General features: G+C 33.7%; 1 protein-coding gene across 2 annotated transcripts; it reads right to left on the bottom strand.

Moving 5' to 3' along the window:
• Positions 1 to 416: 416 nt before the first annotated feature.
• Positions 417 to 22,992, bottom strand: LOC117399829 (zinc finger protein PLAG1-like). 2 transcript variants are annotated; one of them, XM_033999230.3, is made up of 4 exons: positions 22,842 to 22,992; positions 10,573 to 10,687; positions 8,856 to 9,217; positions 417 to 8,256 (listed from the first exon to the last, which is right to left on the bottom strand). In XM_033999230.3, the coding sequence occupies exons 3-4, from the start codon at positions 9,101 to 9,103 to the stop codon at positions 6,990 to 6,992; spliced, it is 1,515 nt and encodes a 504-aa protein (XP_033855121.1). In that variant the 5' UTR covers positions 9,104 to 9,217; positions 10,573 to 10,687; positions 22,842 to 22,992; the 3' UTR covers positions 417 to 6,989. The 2 variants fall into 2 exon arrangements, with proteins under 2 accessions (XP_033855121.1, XP_033855120.1); XM_033999229.3 differs by having other exon boundaries at positions 10,590 to 10,687.
• Between the last annotated feature and the right edge of the window lie 286 nt (positions 22,993 to 23,278).

Genomic DNA, 23,278 nt, shown 5'->3' with positions numbered 1-23,278 from the left:
ATTTGTCCCTATACAATTTAAATTTAAAACATGTTTATGACTTTTTGCAAGGCAGAACAGTGCATTGTCTTTGTATAATGTGCTATGTTGTCACACTCAGTCTGCAGACATTTCTAAAGGTAATTATGTGCTGATCTAGTGTTACCTTTATTATTCTCCATAATAAAATAACAATTGCTTATTTGGATCCGAATAGCAGTTAATTAATGTATACAATTTTAATGGGCACAAATGATGTTGCCAGATGTGCTAACATTCTTTTTTCTTTCCTACTTATAAGCAGGTATCTATAAATGCAAGGTTGAAATTGACCAACTTATATATATATATATATATATATATATATATATATATATATATATATATATATATATATATATATATATATACACACACACAGTACTGTGCAAAAGTTTTAGGCAGGTGTGAAAAAATGCTGTAAAGTAAGAATGCTTTCAAAAATAGACATGTTAATAGATTATATTTATCAATTCTTCTAGGTACACTTGCACAAAATCAGGGATTTTGTAGGCATATAGTCAGGTGTATGATTAAACAACTATACCAAACAGGTGCTAATGATCATCAATTCAATATGTAGGTTGAAACACAATCATTAACTGAAACAGAAACAGCTGTGTAGGAGGAATAAAACTGGCTGAGGAACAGCCAAACTCAGCTAACAAGGTGAGGTTGCTGAAGACAGTTTACTGTCAAAAGTCATACACCATGGCAAGACTGAGCACAGCAACAAGACAAGGTATTTATACTGCATCAGCAAGGTCTCTCCCAGGCAGAAATTTCAAGGCAGACAGGGGTTTCCAGATGTGCTGTCCAAGCTCTTTTGAAGAAGCACAAAGAAACGGGCAACGCTGAGGACCGTAGACGCAGTGGTCGGCCAAGGAAATTAATGCAGCAGATGACAGACACATCATGCTTACTTCCCTTCGCAATCGGAAGATGTCCAGCAGTGCCATCAGCTCAGAATTGGCAGAAAACAGTGGGACCCTGGTACACCCATCTACTGTCCGGAGAAGTCTGGTCAGAAGTGGCCTTCATGGAAGACTTGCGGCGAAAAAGCCATACCTCCGACGTGGAAACAAGGCCAAGCGACTCAACTATGCACGAAAACACAGGAACGGGGGTGCAGAAAAATGGCAGCAGGTGCTCTGGACTGAAGAGTCAAAATTTGAAATATTTGGCTGTAGCAGAAGGCAGTTTGTTCGCCGAAGGGCTGGAGAGCGGTACACGAATGAGTACAGTGAAGCATGGTGGAGGTTCCTTGCAAGTTTGGGGCTGCATTTCTGCAAATGGAGTTGGGGATTTGGTCAGAATTAATGGTCTCCTCAATGCTGAGAAGTACAGGCAGATACTTATCCATCATGCAATACCATCAGGGAGGCATCTGATTGGCCCCAAATTTATTCTGCAGCATGACAACGACCCCAAACATAAAGCGAAAGTCATTAAGAACTATCTTCAGCGTAAAGAAGAACAAGGAGTCCTGGAAGTGATGGTATGGCCCCCACAGAGCCCTGATCTCAACATCATCGAGTCTGTCTGGGATTACATGAAGAGAGAGAAGCAACTGAGGCTGCCTAAATCCACAGAAGAACTGTGGTTAGTTCTCCAAGATGTTTGGGCCAACCTACCTGCCCAGTTCCTTCAAAAACTGTGTGCAAGTGTACCTAGAAGAATGGATGCTGTTTTGAAGGCAAAGGGTGGTCACACCAAATATTGATTTGATGTAGATTTCTCTTCTGTTCACTCACTTTGCATTTTGTTAATTGATAAATATAAACTATTAACATGTCTATTTTTGAAAGCATTCTTACTTTACAGCATTTTTTCACACCTGCCTAAAACTTTTGCACAGTACTGTAGATCTACCTCTAGGTATAGCTGTATCAGATTTCATAAAAGCCCATACTCAATATTATTATCCTGTATGGCTTATATTAAGGGTTGGATTTTGTACATTCACTAAAGACAACAGGTTTGGTACAAGATTAAAATAACCACTCTATAAAATCATAGTTTACCTATTTTTACCTACCTTTTTTTTCTTCTTCAATAAATACAGTTTTATCACAGAAAAAGCACATTCCTTCCTATTTGATGTACCTGGTTAAAAGAAGTGGAAACTATTTCTAAGTAAACGTTATGTGTTTCATTATACATCTTATTTGGATAATGAAATCATAGATTCTCTTTGTTTTTGTTTATAAATAAATGTTAATGTACATTAGGAAATACGGGATACAAAAGCATACATTGCCTGTATTAAAACTACATTGATAAAAAAAAGGGACAGAACGATATGTATTGTGGGTTATAGGAAATAGCTATACATTCCCACTGTACCAATATTGAGGCTTTACAGAATGGGCACAATCCTACCTGTTACAATTTCCACACATATTTATAAACTGTAACTTGCAGGGATATTGACCACTTCATAATAAATGAATCAAGTGAGAAATTTGCCCACATTGGAAAGCCAGGCCCTGCATGTGCTAAATATGGGCTACAGTACATTCATGCAACTAAAATCATTACAACAGGCTACCTGTCTATACTGATGTTTAATTTTTTAAACAAATGCCTGGTGCCATTTTGCTTGGCTATATGTGTTTTTTTATAATTATTTTACTATACAATATGTCCCAAAAGTTTTCAAATTGTAACATTCATTACCTTTACCACTTGCAGTGCAAAGTTTTGACTTCAGCATTATTAGCATAGCCCCACCTCAATTAAAACACAGTCATCCATTTCAGGACACAGACAAGTTTGTTTTAACTCCTGAGCCCCCCCAAAAAATAATCCAGTTAAATCAGTTTTAGTTTATTCACTTCAGTTTACACCTGTGTTAGCCCTGTGGGCACAAAGTGAATAAACTAAACTAACTAACTAAGAATATCTTTCAAATATTGCATAAATGTGTGCTTGAAATTCACATGTATCCCAACAAGTATGGATAAGGTTTATGAAAATACTTTACTTTTAAATACAGGTATTGACAGTATGTATATCATTCTAGGAAGTATATCTTTACATGTGTCCCTACATTTGAAATACACACATACTGTATACATTTTAAAACATTCTGGACAATTCTAATAGGAAAAAATACAACACTCATTTTGTTGGGTTTGTAATTTATGACACACTTGCCATTTCCACCTTTTCATCACACTGAATTGAATTTCATTAACGAATAAAAACATGTAACAAACGGTACTCATGGTATCAATATATTTATGTAAAAAGTGTCTATATTTAAGACAATAGCAGATACCTTGTGTTTTGTTACTAAAATAAGATATTCTGAGCTTACACAGATCTGGTGTTAAATGTTCTAATAAATTACAAATCCAATCTATCCACCCAAATACTTTTTCATGAGTTCTAGTAATTGTTCAAGTTTGATTTGGCTTTATTTATTTTCTAATAAAAAATATATCTTTCTAAGAACAGCAGCTGGATCCGTTTCCAAAATCTCTCCATAGAGAAGTGTTCCGGGGATCTTTTTCAGGTGTATTGTAAGGTTAAGACATATAAAAAAAAAAAAAACAAAAAAAAAAACACACACATCATATTAAATGGATTATAACACAATCTAGGATTTCACTTTTCTGCACAGTATTAACTAAATCCTTCTTGTATATTTATTTACACAATTCATATACTGTAGAAACAGTGACAACACTGTTGCCTGTAAGAATGCAACTCTTGTTTAATAGCAGCAAAGTACTATAAAAAATAAAAAAAAAGTTATTTCTCCAGACAATAAACAATCTGTCTCTTTGGATGATGTTAATGTTAGGAATTTGATGAAAAGCTGCAGCGGTATAATATAATTGCTATCTTACATGGCTTATACACACACACACACTAATATATAAACAGTAGTTTATAAATACATTTGAAGTAAAATAGGCATGATTAGCAAATACAGTCCATTATCACAGGATGGCATTACTGAAATGTGATGAATATTAAAATTCCTCTGGAATGCAGTTTCCCCTCTAACAAATCCATTCCTTTTTAACTCACGTCATCATTCTTTAAAACTAGGTGAAGTTTTCCTATTTGTTTAAAAACAAATGCCCTTGTCATCCCTTCCAGAAAACTGTTCTCTACTTGCAAGACACCTCGAACAGCAGGAGGTACTCCCCAGTCTGCCTCTTAAGTGCATAAGAATACATTGTGATATTACAGAAAAAAGTCCATGAAAGAATAAGAGAAGTCACAGTACAAAAATACAGTATATGATGACAGTTAAGCATAGTATCTGTGCTCAATTGAATTAAAAACCTGTTTAGAAAGAGAGGTCTGTAGCACCACGAGGAGCAGTTTTAAAGTGTACGTTAGCAGCATGATCCAATACAAAAATATTGCAGGAGTGTTTCTAAGATACACATTCAATATGGTTCACTTGTACCACTGAAGCTTATACTGAAAGATACTGAATTGCGAAATTCTGTGTCTCTCACTTGGCTTGCAAGCCCTTTCACAAAACAAAAAGAGAACATAATGGCATTACATGTTATATACCATATTTTTTTCAAGAAAGGTGTGCTGTGAAATATTCACTCAGATGAAAGGTTTACATGTTTTAAAATCCATGTGCTACCTCTAATTACCATATGCTCCCCTGTACTTGCAATTTTTAACTTGAAATAAATTGTATATCTTAGGAGTTTTTGTTTTATCCTTTCCAGTTAACTTGTAGCCAATATATATATTGAATTAAACATCTAGTACTGATAGTATATACCTGTATGATCATTTTAAAATAAAACCCTTTGCAAGTACTTAACCATTTAAAGTTACAAGGTTTTGTAAAATTAGAGCACTGGAGGAACTGAATACCAACAGAACAGGAATCCAGCATGGGAAGATACAGAGGCTGCTAGGGTTTGTATTACTTCTGGAGTAGGACTCAAATAATAAGTGACAATAGTATGAAAACTGACAGATTCAGGGGAATGGATTTTAAAATTTGAAAAACAAACCAATAATATGAACACATGTTGAGAATAAATGAAAGCAGATAGCACACATAAAAAAACAAAACCTTGCCTGTCATTACTCAGCCAATTAGTATTACATTCTGTAAAAGATTAGATCACCATGAACTATATTCACAGTATGCAAAACAATACAACTATAGGATACAACTACATGGTCACATGACCAATATTTTTACACCTAAACTCCAACTTCACCACGTAATCGTAAAATAGACCTGTGCACTGAATTTGATGGAAAGTTTAAATACATTTTACAATAAATGTGTTGGAAGTACAGTGCTGGTGGTGGATTAACAAACAGGGCATACTTAAATTACTGTAATGTGTTAAGAGCCACATGTTTTTTCTAGAAGAGTGAACATTTAATATGAATGTATTTGAAAGTAGTTTAATTACATTGAAAGCTTCAAGTGAGGGACACAGAAGTTTTGTGCAAGTAAAGCAAAATCACACTTCGATAGTAAAAACACTGTAAAATATTGTACCTCTATAAGACTATTACAAATTTTAAACATTTATATACAAAAGATTAACTTTCTAAATGACTAAATATAAGAAATCTAATGGCATGTAACACAAGTTAATAATAAAGATTATTTTTCTGAAAGCAAATCCTTTAGAGCTTCTGTTTTGCTCTAAAAGGCTTCTGATTTTAGAAAGTGCTATATTTTAAATATGCCTTATACAAAGGCTGACCAAGCAATAATGTAAAACCACATACTCTTAACAAAATACACTTATAGCACATTTAAACCAATTTTAACAATAACAAAAAAAACCCACATTCAATAATATCTTTCTATAAAACCTATAGATGTGGCTCATTTTCATATATTTTTGAAAGAAAATTATTTCCCAAGGTTTTTTATAATCACCACATAACATTTTAAGGTTGCAAACTTTTCAAAAAGTTAGCAGTGATCTATACAAGGCCAAACTAAAAAGCAGAAAAAACTAAACAAAACAAACTTGCCAACATCTTTCACTTAAACTAAAAGCACAGAATGATCACAAGATCAGTGCTACTACACAAAAAGTGAAATGAGGTTCAAAGTTGTGTTTGAGGTCCTTCTTTGTGACTTATCTGCAAACCCTTCTTCCCTTTTTCCCCTTTGCATGGGAACCAATCAGCTTAAAAAAAAAAACAGGAATCCTTGACTTACTGCTGAATACAATCCTACTCATCAATACATTAGGGCAGAAACTGTTATTCACTGAATGAAGTAAATATCCGATAAAGAGGGTGTATCAGCTACAAACATCCAGCTGTTTATACTGAAATAAACATTGTAATAGTTATTTATATTAGAAAAAAAATACTTTCTTAAATTGAATCACCACTGACATGGGCAGATATACATTTAATATTTTTTAGTCAGATTAAGGATTTGAGTTTGTGTTATTTCTATATATTTGTCTACATATACTTCAAAGTGGCATAGATAGCTTACAATTTGCAATGAGTACCAGTTTTTTAGGCATACATACACCTTTTGCTAAGTGCTATATGTTTATTTAGAAATGTAAAACCGTGCTTACTGTTACACAGTATTGCACCAAGAAAGGAGACCCTATTATAACTTATAACATTCTTTAAGTTACGGTAATCACATATAATTAGGGGCATTCACCGCTACAGGAAACCTCTCCAAATCCCCTAGAAAATAAAGGCTGGAATTTACCTTTATGAGAAAAAAGATGGCAGCTTTTTAAAACTGTTAGTTTAACTAAACTACTTGTAAAGTTCACTCTCTCAGAATAAGGCACAACACCACCTGTGGATGTTATCAAAAACCAAACCACATTACCACCAAAGGAGTCTACACATTTTATAAAACACAATACATTTCAATTCTGTTATTGGCTTTTTGAAAATACTTTTGAATATATTCATAAAATACTATGTTTGGCAGCTACATTAGCTTTCCACTGGTAAGAAGCTCCCATATCCTACTGAAAGGCTTGGTGAAAGCGAGGCAGGGTGGTAGTTGTGCTTAGGCTGGTTGTAAAGGCTGAAGGCAATCCTTGCAAGTGGCTTATGCCCACACCACTCCCAGGGTCTTGAGGCTCCTGGGACTGTGAGGGGAGCTGGGACAGAGAGGAGAGAGCATCCTCTTGGGTGTAACTTATTCCCAGGCCTCCAACTGAAACAGACGGGTTATATGGAGGACCATTTAAAGGCAGGAAATTAAATAATTGAGAGAAGTCTAATGAAGAGGAGTGAAGAGGTTCACTGGCAGAAGCAGAGATTTTTGAGAGTGAAACATCCCCGGGTACATCATCCAGTGCTTCCATCTGGGGTTCCAATTGTAGCTTAGAAGCAGAGCTATGAGTATCCTGTGATGAAGATGGCATGCTGCTTTCTAGTTCCATTAAATAGCTCTCTATGTCTCCCTTTAATGGCTGTTCTTTTTCAGGCATAGAAATGGCACATGAGGTAGAACCAAGTTGATATTTTAAAGAAAACTGGTGGGGAGGGCGAGTAGCCGACTCCATGTCGAAGGGACAGGTCATTCCGAAAGGCAAAGATGTGGTGACCATTTGGTGTGCAGGTCCAGCACTCTGCATTGACTGGATCTGGGTGTTGTAGATGTTTAGCTGCAAAGTGTTGGTGAATGGCTTAGAAGCAAGTTCACTGGAAGATATGGACATCATTGAATGCAGTTCATCTTTTATTGGTAAAGAAAGGTTGCAGGAAAAGGGATCTAAAAGGTCCAGTGGTTCTGCTTTGACCTTAAGCAGTTCTTGCGTGTGGCTTTTCTTCATGTGGCGTGTTAGGTGGTCCTTCCGGCCAAACCTCTGTGCACAGTATTGGCAGAGAAAGTCCTTCCTCCCAGTGTGCACCACCATGTGCCTGCGAACATCCTTGCGGGTATAAAAACGGCGGTCACAGTGTTCACACTGGTGCTTCTTCTCTTTGGTCCCACCTGAAGACTTACCAGCGTGGGTCTTCAGGTGTGCCAATAACACCCCTGTGCTTTCAAACATTTGCAAGCAGACCTTACAGGTGAGGTCACCACTGGTTGCAGCATGCAAGGCTAAATGACGCTTGAAACCAAGCTTGGTATTGTAGTTCTTGCCACATTCTTCACACTTAAAAGCCTCTTTGTTTGGGTCATGCGTATGAAGGTGATTCTTTAGGTGATCCTTGCGGTGAAACATTTTCTCACAATAATTACACTTGTGGGTTTTCTCAGGAGAATGAGTAGCCATATGCCTTTAAACACAGATATATTTTGTAAGCATTTATATATTTTAACAATAATTCATTTATTAGGATTAACTTGGCAAAGAATGAGTAGCCATATATTTTATACTTAGATATACCGTAGACCAAAATAAATTGTGCTAAAAATCAATATACACTAGATGCACTTAAATTAGAATCCATTGGAAATGACAGTACCGGTATATGGAGATACTAAAATCACTTTCCAACTGGACAGCATTAAAAATAGCATGAAAAGCAGTTAAGTTTTGTTTGCTTGTTAAAAGTAACTGTTCCATGTAACAGTAATTAAAACTCCAGATACTGAAAATAACTAAAACATGTTGATCTAATACAACATCTTAGATTTCTTATGTCAACCTCAAACTGACTTACAGTACCACTTAAAACTTGCAACACACTTACATAAAGTGGTAGTTCTACTAAATGATTACTTCTGTGGAAGTAATGGAATACAAATATTTTCAACTGCAGATAGACAAACATAAAAACCTTCTTTACATCTACAATTATATACTGCATGTGAGGTTTTATAGGGCTATATACGAATACATGGTCTTAGTTGAGCTTCAAAGAGAATTTAGTACCTTAGCAGCTTGTACTTAGAAACAAAGGCCTTGGTGCAGTCTTGGTGAGAGCACGGGTAGGGCCTTTCTCCTGTGTGAGAATATGAATGCACCTTTAATTTCTCAACACTGTTAAAGGCTTTATCACACAGCAGACACAGAAAGTTTTTTCTGGGTTTGCTTTCACCTCGCTTACGTCTCCCTGCTGCTGCCAGGACTTTCTGTGTATCCTTAACATCTGCTAAATCACCGGGTATGACCGTGGCCATTGCAGCCTAAGGCAGGCCTCCTTGTTGGACACTTGCGTATGGCCCAGTTTTACTAAATGCTTTAGCTTTGGGCGGGTTCCCTTGTTTCATGTGGGCAACACAGTTAGTAAGGGCCTGGAAGAGAAAGAAAAAATTGCATATGTTAAAAAAATAAAAAAATCCATTAAAAAAGAGAAAGTCTATCTATATAAAACAAGCATCATTCATTATTGTTAAAGGCGTGCTAACCAAGGCCATCATTATGCATAAAATCAATTATTTGCTTGTCATTTCAGAAGTATCCAAAATTAACAAACAGAAAACAGATAAAGAACCAAAAGATAGACGCAATCAGACACGTTGCATGTTGTTAAGATTACCACACCACAACAGACACCATCAAGTATTCTTCTTGAGATTAAAATGGTCCTTTCCAGAAAAAAAATAGTAGTGTAAGAAAACAATTTAGGAATAAGGCTAAAGAGATTAAACCAGTGTACTGTTGTCCAATAACAGCTTTCCTTGGAATTACATTCTGCCAATCAGAGTGCTGTGTTCCCCAATGCTATTTTATAATGAACTACCACACTTGGAAGTACCACAAAACAGCAGCAACTTTTCATCAATAGTGCCGTCTCTGAAATATCTGCATATTGCAAATAGAAGTACTGTATAAAACACAAAAGAACCAAAGGATAACCAGCAGTAATATTGCAAGGGCTAAAAATATATAAGAACATTTATTTTAAATAGGGAGCGGTGTGGAGTAGTGGTTAGGGCTCTGGACTCGACTGGAGGGTTGTGGGTTCAATCCCAGGTGGGGACACTGCTGCTGTACCCTTGAGCAAGGTACTTTACCTAGATTGCTCCAGTAAAAACCCAACTGTATAAATGGGTAATTGTATGTAAAAATAATGTGATATCTTGTAATAATTGTAAGGCGCCCTGGATAAGGGCGTCTGCTATGAAATAAATAACAATAAAAATAATAATAATAATAATTCCTTTGTTAGCATTGCTTTCAAGATTACATACAGAGTAATTCTAAAAGGTCACACAAACTAAATCTACTGCACAACAATGCAACTTTCCAGATGAGAATACTGTACCAAACAACGGGCTACGAAATTCTCTGGCTTCCACTGCTCTTAATAGAAACATTGTTTTCCATAGCACTGTAGTAAAGCAGTCATGTGACTTTACAATCACCTTTGTACATCTAAAACAATATAAGCAGTAACTTTTTGTAACAAATGTCCATATAAAAGACCAGTGTTACTGATCAAGAGGTAAAGTGCAGTGGCATTTGCACATGCCTCAGTTTTTTTTCCCCCAGCAGCTTTGTCCAGGATTTGGATAAGTATATTCTTGGTGCCACTATAGGGTCTTTTAGGAGTGTTACTATATCAATACGTTTTTTCACCATTCTACAAATGTTGACTAGTTTTCCGCTACAATTCTACAAAAGCTTGCAACTTTATTTATAGTACCATTTGTTAATCCACACCTGATGGAAGGCCAATGCACTCTTCCTTGTGGTCTTATCCAGTTCCACTAAATACTTTTGATGGTGACCAGAATGTGTTACTTGCCATTTTTGATGATCTAAAAAATAAAAAAAGGAAAAGAAAGTTACAATATTTACATAATTAAGGCCTGGCTGACTTGTGTAGGACAGTGTTATCTGTATGTATGATTGTATTTGTATTCATTAACAAAAACAGCCGATGAAACAGGAAATGATTGAAAAGCAACACTTTTTCAGAAAGATCAACTTTTTAAAGTTCTGTATAAAAACAGCTATATATTTAAAAATGCAAACTGCAGATGTGGAGTAACAATTTAAAAAAACAAGTTACACTCAAACATGCATAAAAGAATTCAGTGGAGCAGAAAGTATTAGACAATTTTAACAATTTGTTAAATGGATAATATAAAATGTTGTTATATACAAAGATGTATCACATCAATACAATTTCTGGTAAAAACTATTGTCTTACATTTAACTTTTACAAAACTGTAGCAAGGCTAGAATAGCTGGAGCAATTTTAGAATCCTCACATTTTATTTAAGTGCACAACAAAGCCCTAAAAACACGTGGTGTGCAATCATGCAAGCTTACAAAGTGACTCAAACAAAATGTAGAGCCAAAACCACCAAAACCTATTTAAGAAATGGATGAAAATTGCAAAGACAAGTAATGGTTTTCCCCAAGAGATTAAAACCAACAAAATATGTTATGTGGGTAGTTGCTCTCAAACAGATGGTGTCTTTCCTGACCCAGTATATGTCATGTTGTAACACAGTCTGGTGGCTTGGAAACAGAAAAGCCCCACTCTTTTCCAAATGTTTATTTGACCAAAACAAAATGTATTGTTTCATGACTGGAAATGTTCTCCATTTTTTTTGGTCAGCATGTCTCACAACTAATGTATTGTACAGTAAACAACTTTATATTGATTTGCAATACACTTGCCTTTATGACCTGTTATTACTTTGTCTATTTCCAATATTACACAATTGTACTGTATACAAGTTGATCGTGTGGTACAATGTGTGATGATGTATGGAGGATGTTTTTAATCCAATATAATTGAATGAAACTCATTAACTTTTCTGTAGTTTTATTTGCCTACACTTTCCAGCAGCAAAGCTTTATAATTAATAAAGTATGTCAAGGACATGCTTATTTTGTTAATGGCCATATAAAAATGGTTCACTCATGTTGGACAAGACAACAGATCTCACACAAGTTCAAAGAGGGTGCTACGTTGGTATGCACTTACACATTTAACTGACGTTTCACAAGAAACAGTTTTCAACGTGGTGAGTCCAGGGCAATCACAGAGAACAAACATCCCTTCAAATTTCCCTGTAGATGACCTTCCCTGATGGAAGTAGGGGTAGTAATATTCCTTCTATAACAATTTAACCACAATAGAGGTGTGTTCCACTATACGCGAATGATTTGTTTCACAAAAAACAAAAACATGTTGTCTAATACATGGTAACCAGACTAAAACCAGGAACTGCTTAAAGGCTTAACAAAAAAACTAAACAAAACCAAAAATAAAAAGTTACATAAAACACACATTATATGTTTGAATACATGGCAACAAAGAATATAAATCTGTTTGGTTTTGCTCTCAGCAGCCAGTAAACACCAATAATCACATGAATAATGTATGAGTGACAGCTACATTGAACAAGCATACACAAATGGAAAGTCCCTTTGGTGATCATTCAGTTCAGATTTCACTGTAGTGGTATTTGTGAGCCAATAAATCACAAGATGAACAAATACAAAATAATGAAAGTGTGTATTATTACTTTCAGTAGCTTCAAATCTTTACAGAATGTTACAATATAACTATTCTCTCAGTTGCAACCTTAAAAGTTTTCTTTATTTACATGAAAGCTGTATTGTTTTTCTATTTTCAGCTATTGGAATTCTGAGCTCGACTGCCATTTATTTTTTCAATCTACACTTCTACTTTATACACTTCCTTAAAGGACTAGCAAATGTACCTTAGATAAGGCTGTCCTAGATTTGTGCTATCTGTAAAAAAAAAAACAAAAAAAAAAAGACACATCTGTTCCTCACTTTCATCATTTGAAAACATGAATCTGCTTTCGTTTTTCCTCTGTTGAGTTGCATTTTTTAAATAAATGTGCAGTGTGATTTGCCTTTAGTTCCAGAACATTAGATTTATTCAATATAAAATTACCAAACGTTGAAAACACCCCCCATCATTCAATACTTGTATAACAGCGATGCACTGTACTGTACATGGACAGTATGCATTCAGAATTCTGAGCAAAGACAACATCTCTGCTACATGGCAATCAAATTGGGAAAACATGAAATCTTTGACTTGGTTTCCTTATCACTTTATTTAAAATCAAAAAGCACAGGAGAAACGATTTCATTCTATTTACTGCAGATTGTAAATCTAGGCTTAATAGATTAAACAAACATGTGAACACATTATTTAAGCTGACTTGTTTTGGTAGTCATCATGGTGTACTTTCACACACAGTAATCTAAATGCTTAATTTAAAATACTATAAAAAGACACAGATATATATATATATATATATATATATATATATATATATATATATTAGTGTTGGTTTGCACCATTATCATACAACACTACAAACTAATTTGTCATATTTCAATTTTTCTGTAGCCTAAATAAACCATTAAATTGTATTTCTACAGATACAATTTGTTAAAAAAGTAAATACTGAGGGATGATGAAATAAACTTCACACGGGGCAAGTTGTTTTTATTTAGAAAATGACACACTGAATTTCTATTACAGTAGTTTTATCACATTTAAAAATTACAAGTCATCAGCTTCTCTAGTTTGGCACTGCCTTGAAATTTAATACAGTATCTTTGCTTAATAAAAAACAAATAAAATCATTACTTTTATAAAGTCCATTTTATTTGTTTTATTAACAGCTCTAATAGCAAATTCTTCTACAATACAAACATTTTAAAAACAGGTAAATATTTACCTTAAGTTAAATCACAGAACCAAAAAAGGATATATGCTCAATGAAATGCTTTTTGGTAGGAAGCTGTTAAGTCTGATAGACTAACAGCATAAAACACTTAATTAGATTACTGAACCTTAATGTCTTCGATGATATCTTTTGAATAGAACCATTACAACCCACTTGTAAAACTAACCTAATGTGTGTAAAAATATACTACAGCACATGCACACACTGAATACATTTTGTGTAACAAATTATTTATCCGTGTTGCCAGCATCTCTGACAAGTTCTCAAATTTTGGTTGAAAAATCATCATCAATCATTTATATAGCTGATGAGGGACAGTTGACACTTTCCAAGGATTAGACATGACAGTAAATGGCTTAACAACTTGTCTATGAACAGTTTCAATTCTGGGTTTGTTTCAATCTTTCATTGTAAATGGCATTTTTTTTTTAATTAGACATACTTCGCTTTTTACTCCTGTTAATTTCTCAACCAAATGTTTTTTTTAAAAAAAAAACAATATTAAATTTGGAGTTGAATGCATTTTGTTTACAATTTGACTGTTCCCTGTTCTGTTAGTAAAGTGCAGTATGTTGCCCTAAAGCAAAGACAAAAAAAAGGATTGGTTCCCCCAAACAAACAAACTTAATTCACAGCACAGTTTGCATGTAGCACATTAAAATGAAAGCTTTGAAAAAGTAAGAGAAATAAAATATTAAGTGTTTTTATTCAAACAAATCATTTGGGGGTTCAGCTTTAATCTAAAAATACAACATAGAAGGCATATGTACCATGAGGTTTCAGAACTTCTGTTCAAGATAACAGGAAGACAAATGTGTAACTATGCAAAATGTACACACATTTTCAGAAGTCAGAAGAGCAGGTCCACCAACTAGTAAATGATCAAATCTAAACCAGAATGCTGCATTTAATTCCCTAAGAGGACTTATCTATGTGTAAAGATGGTTTTGGAAATGCAGGTGGTTCTGTTCATATAAAAAAGAGCCTTGAATTCCAGAACAGCATTAACAAACAATAAATTACACCTGTCAATACAGACATCAAATTTGAACAAAGAATGAGTATACAGTTTCAGAAAAAGAACACATGAACTTGATTTCCTCATGATTTCTAAAAAAAAAAAAAAATTGTAGGTTTGGTTGCTGTAGTTCTAGCACCCAACGCTCACATTACCTTTTGTAAACAGAAGAACAACCAAGGCAGCATATGCAGGTTTATCATTTTGTCCTCACAAACAAGGAGTTTAAATTAACATTTACTGTAACTGTACTTTGGCCACAGTTCCAATCAATTAATTGACACATTTGGTGCAAACTATGGTGGCACTCTTACATAACAGTTCATATTCTCACTATGGTCATCTTTGAGGCATCAATTTCCGCTTTGCCATTTACTTATTACAGTACCACCACAAAATACTGTACAATTAATTAATTAATCCTACTTGGAATCTAGCAGTGTGTGAAATTAATACAAGTCAGTTATTTGTAAGATGATACATTTCCCCGAGTTGTATCTTCAATAAATGAAAATGTCTTACTGACATGCATTAAATCAGATGGTAAATGAAAAACACATACCAATTATATATATACACAGTTGTAGTCAAAAGTTTACATACTCAATGGAAATGTATAATTTCTAGAAATCTCTCAAACAAAGAATTCTAGGAAAAATGTTTTGTAGCAAAAATGTTGCTTTTGTGGATGAGGAAAAAAAAAAAAAAAGTTACCAGAACTATTTATTTCTGTAATTTTTTTGCAAAACTCAAAAAATGCTAATTCAGAAGTATTCATACCCAGACAAGGAAAATGAAATTAATAGCTAGTTGAGGCACCTTTAACAATAATAACCTCTTTTAAACTATTAGAATATTTGTCAATGAGCTTTTGCCATGATTCGTTAGTGATTTTTGACCATTCTTAAATGCAAAATTGTTCCAGTTCTTTCAAATTCCGAGGACTTCTCTCATGCACAGCCTTCTTCAACTCATACCAAAGATTCTCTATCCGATTTAGATTGGGACATTGACTAAGCCATTCCAGAACCTTGATTTTATTCTTCTTTAACCATTCTGAAATAGATTTTGGTGTGTGCTTTGGATCGTTGTTTTGGAACGTCCAGGTGCGAACCAAGTTTTGTAGTGGAGGGTTTCAGATGATTGGCCCATATGTTTTGGTATGCTATGGAATCCATTTTACCATATATTGGAACTACATGTCCTGTGCCATAAGAGGAAAAACAGCCCATAGGAGGATATTACCACCTCCATGCTTGACAGTAGGTATGGTGTTCTTTTCTTTGTACGCCTCACCAGACTTTCTCCAAACATAACGACTATCAGCGTGACCAAATAGCTTGATTTTTGTTTCATCACTCCACAAAACCTTTGACCAGAACTCATATCCATCATTCAAATGCCGTTTTGCTTTAAGTGCTTGTCCTTGTGACATTTTCCTAAGAGTGGCTTTTTCCTTGGGCTGCGACCATTGAGACCTTCATCATGCAATACTCGACCTACAGTTGAAATGGAAAGCCCTGTCCCACTTGCAGCCAATTCACTTTGAATATCTTTGGCAATCAATCTCAGATTGTTATTAACCTTCCTCACAATTCTTCTACTTGTTCTTGGTAAAATAACCTTCTTCCTTCCAGAGTGAGGGAGCATTGTGACAGTACCATGAGTCTTGTACTTCTTGATAATAGAAACAGTAGTTGAAATTGGGATACTCAAATGCTTGGTACTGGTAATGACAGCAATCACCATACAAGCCAGCAATATCTAGACTTTTCTAGAATTAGGTTCTGCACCTTGTAGACAATACTATCATAGCATCAAAGTGTATGAATATTTCTCAATTAGCATTGAGTTTTGCTGTAATAAATAATTGTAGACATCTATTTCTTGTAACTTTTTTTCCTCATCCACAAAAGCAGAACTTTTGCTACAAAAGATTTCCTAAAATTATTTGTTTGAGAAATTCCTAGAAATTATAACATTTCCATTGGAGTATGTAAACTTTTGACTACAACTGTTTTTCAGTTTTGTAACCACATTCAGTCTAGTGAAAATTACATACAAACCAAAGATACATTTACTTAGGACATTAAAAAAAAAACAACAATCCAATAAATGAGGGGTTACATACATTTTACTGTTTTGGCTTGAAATCCTACTATAAAAGCTGCAAGTTACTTGCATTGAATTTAAAAATACTGTATCAGGACAAATGACAAATTTGAAAAATTTCAAACACTTTAATAAACTTTTCAATGTACGATTCTATTTAAAGTAATTATAGTTTACATAAGTTCCATAAAATGTCACCACCATGCACATCCATCCATTATATATGTGCAGTTTTGAAAGCAACACATGTTACAGCAAACATGGATTTTCTTAAAACATGATATCTGGTACTACACTAGATTAAAAAGAAAAAAAAACGAACCTATTTACAAGCCATACTTTTAGATGGTCTTGTACTTTCTAGGTAATTTCAGCTGCAGTCTCTTCACTGGTTATTCTGACAGGAAAGATGCCAATCAATAAAATTTGAGACCCATGTAGCTAATGGAAGTGCAAAACGGCTCCGATTTATTGAACTATTTTGTTAGCTACAAATCACTTAGAAATCAATCAATTGGTGGCCAGGCGGTTCTGATTTCGGACATTTTTTTACATTATAAAAATACATTAAAAAGAAACTAAACAACCTAAACAAATACATTAAACTGACAGGATATTCATATTTTTTGTTGGCATTGGCGCCAGCTGTTAAAGTAATAGGACATGCGAAAATCTTATTCCTAAAAACTCTAAATGACATACCTTAAGAGTGCTTATGGAATAAGATTCAGACATACCTTGATCTTGGAAGACAAGTATACATTTTCATTTTACATGAATATTGAGTGCATACTTCTGTGAAAGCTGATTAACTTGACTAAGTAATGAAACCTTAAAAGTAACTCACTCTAGATTGCAATTGTAATAGGCTCACAACATACCCAAACAATTCTTAATAGCTTTAATTTTAATCATAATAGACATGTCGGAAGACTTCAGATAAAAACATATGTTTTTGGTACAATCTTCTCGTCATCATTTTTTTTCTGTTAGCAAATCATTTTCAGTAGAAACCAAGACATATGGATACTCAGGAATACTGTAGAATTATAAATATTTTTTAGAGTAAACATTTATTGGAAGAGCAAGTGAAATTTTCAGTAAAGCCACATTTTGGAAGAGAATTGCTTTCTTGATCAATTTATTATGAATGATTTTAATTTAGGTGAAGCGATTAACACATCCAAAAAGTACATAAAAAAAATTTAAAAAATAGCAGCTTACTTAAAGAACAAAATAGGGGAAATACAGGAACAAATTGTACTGATTCCCAAGAAATCTGCCACACACTGAGATTAGCCATGCTTAGTGTTGTTCTCAAACATTTATGGTTTGCAGTTATGTCTCGTGGTAAGGATCAATTAACCCTGTAATGCCCAATCGTTTCTGAAATGAGAAAAGCTACTGTATTTATGCAACTAGATTCCGCTTATTGTCCCCCCCGGCAACACAATGTACTGCATGTGAAATTCTGGCTTGTGAGGCTGGATTTAAAATAAGAGGGGTGACTAAGCAATGTATCCTATGTGATACAGAAACAGGCATTACAGGGTTAAATATGTACTAACTGCAGTACTACAGGTGAACAAGATCAGCTTTAACTATCTGCCTCTGGAGCCAGGCCACACTGGGCAGAAGCCTTCAATTCACATTGTTATTTTCTGTGTTAGCTTTATGTCTGCCTAAAATGTTTCTGCCAATTCTATGACAGTTTATTCTGACCAACCGTTTGAACTATGCCACATTATAAATAGGGGCCAACTTTTTTTAAAGTTCAAATTAGAATGTCTTACATGCACAAATAAGGCAATTAATAATATGGAACCCATTTTGAGTCTGGAAACCAAGAGTTTATAGGGCTTGCAAATTAACTGCCCTCACAAAAGTTCAAAAGACAACCAAGACCATTTTTTTTTTTAAATGTGTGTTTTTTGTGGTTTTATAAGACTGGGAAATTATCCTGTTCTGGTGTCCTCTATAAATCAGATTTTAAGGTTTGTAAAATAAGTAAAATCAGAGGGCTACAGAGTGCATAAAAGCCTAGTTGCCAAGTAAAGGGAACGATCAGCATACTCAAAATTCAAATAATATATGTTTAAAGAATATAAATACTGGTTTTGTTCTACAACCCCCAAATATAAAAGAAATAGAAAAGTGAAGCTTCTTGTATTTAAATAATTATTTTAACAACATTGAAACAAATTAATCTCTCAATTCTCTGCCCAAGATTAAAGACTTTGCTCTTCTGGGTACCAACAAACCTCACAAATCTTTCAAAAATAAAAAAAAAACACCTTTGTTGCAAATACAGGATATAAAACAAAAGACAGCTGACCGTTCTTTCATAAACTTATATGACTTGTGGTTTGTTTTAAAACTTTACAACACAGTTAACTGTAACCCAATAGAACACCCCATCCATCTTTTCCCATTGACACACACACACAACTAGGACACAGATTCATGTGGGATTGGTCAACATTTTCTGAAACAATTCCTACAAGTAAATGCTTTGGTGTGAAATAAATCAACTTTAAATGTGTGCCACAATTTAAAATGTCTCACGTTCAAGGTACGATAACACATATTTGTAAAATTGTAAACAGACATTGTGTTGCTCTCCTCAGCAGTGTGTATTTATATAATTCATGAAACCCAGTGCCATTCAAGAATTTTTTTTCCTGTTAAGAAAACATTGTGAAAACAATTAGATTTCACTAAAACCTAATGGATAAATGTTACTATATATTCACTTGAAGGTCAAAAGTATCTTTACAGAGTTATACAATAATCGTGTATGTGGTCAGTTACTCACTTTGATGACTAAACACTGCAGCTCAGATGCATCACATTAAGTTTACCTATTGATTTATGGCAAATTATTGCTCTAGTAAAAGGTAAATCCAACACAGAATATTTTAGTTCAGAAACTTGTATGTTCCTGAAATGAAGGTATTGTTGCCTTTGCTTTCAATAATTAACAGTTTTATACCTCACGTACAATACCGTGACAGTATCTGTCACTGTAATGTTTTGTTCTAAAAGTTCATTACAATGAAAAATATCTTTTGATAAAAGCAATAAGAATGTGAACAATGCACACTAACCACTGAATAGTTGGTGATTAATTAAAACTGCAGTCATTGCACAGACACATTTTAGCAGGGAATTGCTGCTGAACAGAAGCAAGACAGATTTATAGCAGTTTAAATGTAAACTACTATACATGTCAAACAAAAATAGTTATGTACTTACGAAATAGCAACATTGATAACATCTTTATATAAGTTACACACAAATGCGTATGACATCTTTAAAAACAGCGTTTTAAAATATTGTTACTGGCAAAACAAGCAGTAAGTTTAAGAGAACACTTGTTTTGTTTTACATTGTCTCACCAATCAGTTTAACTAAAATGAAGTGAAGGTTTAACAGAGTATTTCTAACATTAAGTTTGACATGCTGATAAAAAAGGCCACAAAGTTTAACATAAAAATGTGACAAATCAAAAACTTCAAAATGAACCACAACACATTCCACAGAGAAACCACCATACTTTTGCATTGTATTTGTAAACATTGTTAACCGATCTCTATAAATGAAGATTACATGTAGCAGACAAAAAAAAAATTCCAAATTGAACAATTAAAACACATTCATACTTAAATATGTTTTTTACATTAAGAAAAAAATAGGCTTGATTGTATTTGGCATTTAAAATGCATCCTTTATCGAAGTTTGGTTTTCAAAACAAATATTCATAGATCTTAATATACATTATGAAAGCTCCAAATGAAAAGAAAACAAACCTATCCTTAAGAATCATGTGTTCTAATATGTACCACAATTAATTTACAATTCACAATTAAATACATATAAAGCTTCTGCACATTTCAAACTTAAGCATACTGTTGGGCAGAAACAATATAATGATAGTATATCTCAGGGGATATTTGACACCAATTGTTGTGTGTGTGTGTGTGGTTTTTTTTTTTTTTTTTTTTTTTAATTGCTACCAAATGCACAAGTTGAAGCACACTGCTTCTCTATTGGCATATAAGAATTTAAAAAATGCACACACTCAAATATTTAATACAAACTGTATTTCTCGTTCTTTTCCATTTGGGAGGACAAAACTAGGCTTAAGTTAACCAAATTATGATTTTTTTTATATGTACTTAAATAAATAAATAAAATTATTCCTAAAGCCTGAAGTTGAATGACAGTTCACTGTAAAAACATAAAGCAAAAAAACCTGTTTAGCAGTTTAAAAAATTTGCTTATTTTCTTGTCTCTTTTTATTATTATTATTTTTTTAAAGAACCTACAATATGTAAATCCAAATACATTACAGTATGGCCATTTGTAAAAGCCAGAACTTTTTAGTTGTTTTGTTTAAAATACAAATTACACCACTTTTAACTAGAAAATGCATACTTAATATAAAAAAGAACCAAATAGAAATGCTTTTGTTATAAAATGGCAGATTTGGAAACAGTATTTAGAAACGTCATTTGCAGAAATGCACGTTCCATTCTATGCACTTTGTAAAAGTGAATTTTTTACATCACCGGTTCAAGTGGCTTTATCCACTACTTACGTAAAATTAGAAATCATAAACCAAAATAATTCTCTAAATATATATTACATGTACATTTTAGAAAGCATTCAATGTAACTTTTTTTTTTTTTTTTTTTTTTTTAAAAAGGACCAGTAAAATCAGAAGCAATAAAACAGTACTGTCTCTTTAAGATGCCTATCTCCGTCCATGTTCCCACGTGAAACAAACATCAACAGCATTTCAATATGGTAAAAACGCGTGTGTGTAATAATATATATATATATATATATATATATATATATATATATATATATATATAGAGCTCACTGTTATACTTATCATTCATGAGGAAAATATTTAGGACAAAATAAAATCCCGAACTAAAATGCAAGCGATAAACAGTGAAACCAGACAGGATTAATTTAATAATGAACAGCCACCTTTAAAACAAGTAATCAAAATAAACAGAACACACAGCTTTTATCTTGTTAAAACACACACGAAAAAAATAGATACACAAGTAACAAAAAAATGTAGCAAGTATCAGAATACGCATTTAATTAATGCTCGTCACACACACGTTCAAAAGCAAATATAACCTAGATGACACACATGTCTAATATGCAAAAAGGCAAGCCATTCATAACGCATTTCAGCACAATACATTATATTTTTCACGAGTTTAACAAAGTAAAACAGATCTATAGCCGCAATGCATTTTTAAATAAACTTTAAAATATACACTTAAGTTTCTGACTTTTGCATTCATTTTACTAGCTATCCTACGAAAACGAATGAAACTGTATACTGTAGGTTTAAAGTGAAATGTTAATTAGTTTTTCCCTTCTGTTCTCCCTCCATTTTGGTTGTTTATGATATTGACAAGCAAGTTCTACTTTATATTGGTGCTATTTTCTACTTTAGCACAAAAATAACCCTAAATATGCATTCCCAAATTAATTACCTTTTTCTTTAAAACATTAAATCGTATCACTTTAATCACTTAATTACTAAAATGTGCAAAACTTTATTTCTAACGTAACTGCATGAAAATACCAGCTTGTCTTTAATCGATGAGTGTGAAGGTGTTTTCAACACACATTTACATGAAAAGTGCAGCAGTCTGCACGCAACATGCAATTTTAATTTTTTTTTTTTCAATATTTTTGTTTGCATGCCCCGTCGGATGTCTTCCTCGCTCTGTTGTCATAATATTATAGGAATCTGTTGTTTTTAACCAACTTTCCAAAACTTTTTAGCAACCTTTTATAACTCCACAAATTCTGCTTGATGCTGAGATGAATTTCTTAGTAACCTGACGTGACAACAATTCATTCAACATTTTATTAAATTTTTTTTCTTCATTTTTTTATGTCTTCCTCTCCCTTTCTCAGGGGTCCCAAACAGGGGCTGATTTACACTTTTTTTTTTTTTTTTTTTTTCCTTGCTCACCCCTCTCCCATAATTTAAATAACCCTTATATTTTAATTCAAGAAGGCAGCAACAATTCACCAAATTGACATCAAACTCACCGCGGGAGCCTTAACATCCTTTTTACTGTCTTTTTCTTGACTTTAAACTATTTTCTGAATTTTGAATAATTTTTTTCTCATATTTTTTGCTGGACCTGCGGGCCTGAAAATTTTTTGCTTTCCCCTCTTTCCAGCAGCCATTGTGTATGCGCTGCGGTGTCACCAAGCTTAACCAAAAGCTCACGCCTATTTGTAGCCCAACCCAACTCCGGTTTACGATTTGTGAGATGCTCTGTCACTTTAACAGTATGGGATTTCTATTTGGCAGGGCTCCTGCCAATCAAATAGTCGATTCGGGACATTCTCTGCCAATCAAACACAAGTCCGTTGCTGTTTATGTGCTTGAGAAGGCGGGCGGATGCTGCAGGTTCGATGTATTCAATTGGAAACAAGGTTAGTCAATCTGGTTAATTGCTGGCAGTCATACAACATCTAAA

The sequence above is a fragment of the Acipenser ruthenus genome, chromosome 4, assembly GCF_902713425.1.
Source record: "Acipenser ruthenus chromosome 4, fAciRut3.2 maternal haplotype, whole genome shotgun sequence".
In the NCBI taxonomy this organism is placed as follows: domain Eukaryota; kingdom Metazoa; phylum Chordata; class Actinopteri; order Acipenseriformes; family Acipenseridae; genus Acipenser; species Acipenser ruthenus.
This window is presented reverse-complemented; position numbering and strand designations above follow the sequence as displayed.

Coding starts and splice junctions, on each gene's coding strand:
- LOC117399829 (XM_033999230.3), bottom strand. CDS start 9,103: ATGGCCACGGTCATACCCGGTGATTTAGCAGATGTTAAGGATACACAG. Junction 8,257..8,855: donor TCTAAGTACAAGCTGCTAAG/GTACTAAATTCT, acceptor CTGTGTTTAAAG/GCATATGGCTACTCATTCTC.